Raw genomic sequence first — 4,557 nt, 5'->3', positions numbered from 1 at the left:
CTCAGCGTTTTCCCGGCGTTTGCTAAAAAACGCAGGCATGTCAGGGAAAAACGCGGGAGTGTCTGGAGAAACGGGGGAGTGGCTGGCCGAACGCAGGGCGTGTTTGCGACGTCAAACCAGGAACTAAACGGACTGAGCTGATTGCAATCTGTGAGTAGGTCCGGTGCTACTCAGAAACTTAAAGAATTATTTATTAGCAATTCTGCTACTCTTTCATTCGCTATTCTGCTAAACTAAGATACACTCCCAGACGGCGGCGGCCTAGCGTGTGCAATGCTGCTAAAAGCAGCTAGCGAGCGAACAACTCGGAATGAGGGCCAATGTACAGTGTGTCCTATGGATATCACAAACACAGATGATGGAAGCCAAGCAGCAATTTACCAAACCTCATTCTGCTGAGTCTATGGTTTCAAATAAAGAGTCACATCATGAATAAAAATACAGGTCTTTACCATTTTAATAAAAATCTGTTACATTGCTGTCATCAGCGAAATGCAAAGTTATCAATTTGGTAATGTACATAGATCAGAGATGCAGAAGACGGTTTTCATTGCAGGGGAAAAAATGTCAGTTGTCATGTGTCATCTTCAGTGCAATTTGTGTATGGCATGTAACACTTTAGTAACCAGTGAGCAAAGACAGCTTGCCAGAGTTTATGCCTTCTCATACTGACGGACTGCTACAATGTCACCAAAGGTCAGAGTCTGTAGAGAGAGAGAAGAAAACATATTTTAATGAACTGTTTTTTCAAACGGAAATGCTCTACATCCCTTTGCTTACATCCTAATCTGGCCCCATTTTAGCTAATGAAGCAATTTGGTGAGAAAATGCTTTGTTATCTGGGTTAATGGAAAGAAGGTAACAGTCCTATCAAAATTCTTAAAATAGAGGCTGCAGCAGTTCCCCCTGTTAATTAAGTTCAGTCTTTGTAATGTTTTCCATGGTACTCATATACTGTATAGCTTTTATTTTAAATATGCATAAAAATAGAGGTTAAAACGATGGGTAAATTTACTATGGTGGGAAGGTTTTGTTTTTTTTAGAACGGAAGGTTTTGTTTTTTTTAGAACGGTTACCCATAGCAACTAATCAAATTCTATTTATTATCTTGTAGAAGCAAGATCACTAGATCTAAAAAAAAAACTCCCACCTTAGTAAATTTACTCCAATGTGTTCAGCGTTTAATTTATGCAGTGAGTTAATCTTAGAAGAACAATCTGACTTATATGTTTGCCATACATTTAAGGAGTCTGCATGGTGTAACCTATAGACCAGCTGTTTCTGACATTTACAACAGATGGCTTTGACATAATAACTGAGTAGGAGATTATCTAATTTGGGTTTAAGTAAGGCGATCATAACTAAGAAATATAAGGAGGTATATATAATGATAACAATAAACTGTTCAGATGCCCGGAAAAGCTTTGGGGACATATTTCCACTCAGGCTACAAAGCTGCATCATCCTCTTTTACACAGCTTGTTTCTTCAGTCCACTAATTAAAAGTTTGCCCGACAGTATATCATAAAAGACTAAACTTTTGATACCATTAATGTTAATTGCAAATAAAGTCAGATTATAGAGAAGACTACTGTGTAACAGAAGGTAATATATATATATATATATATACATACATACATGCAATTCCAAAAGCATAGGGAAACCCTATATATACTGTATATAAGGTTTTCCTAGAGTATCAGTTTCATATTTCCTTTTCTGCAGTTCTAAATTGTAAGAGACTGTTCATCTTTATATGCCGTTCCAATGCACAATGCTGCTTGTGAGTTGCTTGACAACCTGTAAAAATTCTGTTCCAGAGATCCACTAAAGATATAATTATCCCAAAGGCCATTTGCTGGAAAATAGCATGAATGTCATTTCACCAAATAATATACTTTTATGTTCAGAACCATCACTATCTCCTTCTCTACTTACCATAACCTGTTTATCATCTTTAATTTCTCTTACAAATTTGGTTTCTTTACCATCCCACTTCTGCACATGCACCAGCTTATCCCCTTCTAGGGTTACAGTGGACTGTTGGGGGACAGAAATGTGAGAAAGTTATGGAAAAATGCATTAAAAAAAAAAAAGACAGCTTACGTTAAATTACTAATATTGTCTACTTTATTTACAACTGGCTTAAAAAAAAGATTTTTTTTATCTGTATTGAGAAGTAAATCCACATAGGAGAACAATCTTACCTACATTATATACAGTACAGTAGGTACGCAAATAGTAAATTGTGGAGGTGCAAATATGAGAATGATTGGAGTCATAATGCAGGGAACATTAAAAATAGACTTTTCTGTTTTTCCCTGCATAGTACCAGACTGAGTTCATCTAAGCAGTGCACTTAATTCAACTGATGCTGCACTCATTTTTCCCAGTACTTCTCAGGTTGGAACATACGGTGCTAACATTACAGAGAAAAATAATTGCGGGATCTACATATTTAAATGACTAACACAATCATTATGTAACAAAGTTAAGATGTGGACAGATCCTGTTTCAGTGGTTGTTTGTGATTCTGGGAGTGCAGGGCAACTATCTAACTACCCTCCCCTCCCCCATCCTGCCCCCACACACACACACTTTTCAAAAAATGTATCAATTATTTAGTCAAAATGTTAAATAATGTTTTTTTATTGCAGTGGGTTTTATAAAAGTAAGTGAGATTTGTTTTGTACATTAGTTAATATTTTTATCATAATTAATTTTTTTAACTACTAAGTTACATGACACCAGCAACTGATAAAAAAAACAAAAACATATTGTAGAAATTAGTTGAATAATCTCCCAGTAATAGGCAGTAGTCTTGCTTCAATCAGCGAAAACAGTTCTACAACATACAGTACTGTATGTATTTTTCCAAAATAGAATGCCAAATCTTCATATTATGTATTAACACATGTAGTACAATATCTTACTATTCTAAAACATTGCATTGTGTTAGACAGTAAAATGACAAGAACGTTATTGAAAATTGAACATTAATGTAATCTGAAGCATTATTTCTCTGCAATAAAAAATACCCTGAAACTTAATTTAATTAGTTTACCAATGATTTCAAATGGAAAAAAACAACACAAAAACATTTGCTTGCAATGTTTTAAAATAACAGAGTACAGCAGGCAACTTGCTTTTTGGGAATGCTCTTTTACCATTTGTCCCAGAGAAAGCTATTTGCTTATTATGGCCACTCACCTTGCAGTTCCTGTCATCAGCAGTGTTTTCATCAAATTCCTCCCCTAGCTTGAAGCTGATCTCTGTATTCTTGAATGTGCTCTGGGTCTTGATTACCACTTTATCGCCTTCTTGGCTGATGATGACTGTTGGCTTAGTGACATTTCCCACCTGTCTGGTAGCAAAGCCAACTCCTGCAGAAAGCAGCAAAGAAATAAAATGGACAGTCATAAATGTAAAGTTAAATGGTGTCCCATTCCCTGGTGAATGGAATACTGCAAGCACTAAAAATTAGAAACGATATAAAAATATGGCAGTTGTGTAAAAGCCTTCTATTGGAGTCCAACTTTGTTATCACTAAGCAGTAAAGTCATCTGCTGGTTGGAACAGTTCCTAATCCTGTTAATCACTTGTAAATGCCTGCAGTCTGCAGGTGTTTAAAGAGCTGTGCTGCAGATTTACTGGCTTGCGGCTCAGTAGACGCTTTGCATTACCAGTATCTACCACAGATGCTGTACACGTCACAATCACAAGTATTTAGGTTTTGGAATGTGCACATACCCAGGGATTTCATGTACTCATCAAAGTTCTGGCTATCTATCAGTTTCCAGGTGGCACAGAAAGCATCTACCATTTTCTCAGTGGATGTAGAGAACAGATCACAGTGTAAAATATGATCCTGCTTTTTTCCCTGTCTAAGAGATGCTCTGTTCTGATTTACATGGGAGCTGTACTTATTGGGAGACTTGCAACTGGTGATGGGGGCTGGACATATGGAAGAAGAAAGGGGTCCAACCCTATCAATTCTCACACACCAATAGCCTGGCAATGGGCGTGGTATGATTAATGCTTCAGGCTCAGACAAAGGGTCAGGACAATAAATGCATAGCCCAGTGGACTTGAACTCCTTCTACAAGAGGTCACAAAAAAAACCTTGATTTTTAGACTTATTTTAAGATGATTTCCCTAAGACGCATGAACAGAAATATTTGTTTTTCTGCCATATCGCATTATATTGAGAAGAATGGCATTTGAAAAGCACAAAATGAAGTCAAATGAGTATGATTCACATATACTGTGCCAGAAAACAGCATTATGTCTAATAAGCATTAAAAGTCACATGAACATAGAACTGTGACAAGAGAATTAGTCAAAGTAGCACACTCCCCAAAGATCTATTTAAAACTGTAAACTTAACTAAGTATCCACTATGCTATAGAAACATAATACACAAATTGATAGCTTACCAGGAAGGAAACAAATGAGGTTGCTTTTTATATGACAAGTCATGCTTCTTGCATATTTATGAATATAGCCGTACATCAAATTAATATCATACACTTTAAAATGTTATTAATACATACCTCC

The 4,557-nt window shown here is 36.3% G+C and overlaps 1 protein-coding gene across 1 annotated transcript; it reads right to left on the bottom strand.

The window, feature by feature from the left end:
• Positions 1-439: 439 nt before the first annotated feature.
• Positions 440-3,945, bottom strand: FABP7 (fatty acid binding protein 7). Its single transcript, XM_063917260.1, has 4 exons — positions 3,751-3,945; positions 3,211-3,383; positions 1,939-2,040; positions 440-704 (listed from the first exon to the last, which is right to left on the bottom strand). The coding sequence occupies exons 1-4, from the start codon at positions 3,821-3,823 to the stop codon at positions 654-656; spliced, it is 399 nt and encodes a 132-aa protein (XP_063773330.1). The 5' UTR covers positions 3,824-3,945; the 3' UTR covers positions 440-653.
• Positions 3,946-4,557: the final 612 nt, after the last annotated feature.

Source organism: Pseudophryne corroboree, chromosome 4, assembly GCF_028390025.1.
Source record: "Pseudophryne corroboree isolate aPseCor3 chromosome 4, aPseCor3.hap2, whole genome shotgun sequence".
In the NCBI taxonomy this organism is placed as follows: Eukaryota; Metazoa; Chordata; class Amphibia; order Anura; family Myobatrachidae; genus Pseudophryne; species Pseudophryne corroboree.
Note: the sequence above shows the minus strand (reverse complement) of the source record. Positions and strands in the feature narration are given on the sequence as shown.

Excerpts from the sequence above, each read along its gene's own strand:
- FABP7 (XM_063917260.1), bottom strand. The coding sequence starts at position 3,823 with ATGGTAGATGCTTTCTGTGCCACCTGGAAACTGATAGATAGCCAGAAC. Across the intron at positions 2,041-3,210 it reads CTGATGACAGGAACTGCAAG|TCCACTGTAACCCTAGAAGG; the intron begins GTGAGTGGCCAT and ends GTCCCCCAACAG. Across the intron at positions 705-1,938 it reads AAGATGATAAACAGGTTATG|ACTCTGACCTTTGGTGACAT; the intron begins GTAAGTAGAGAA and ends CTCTCTCTACAG.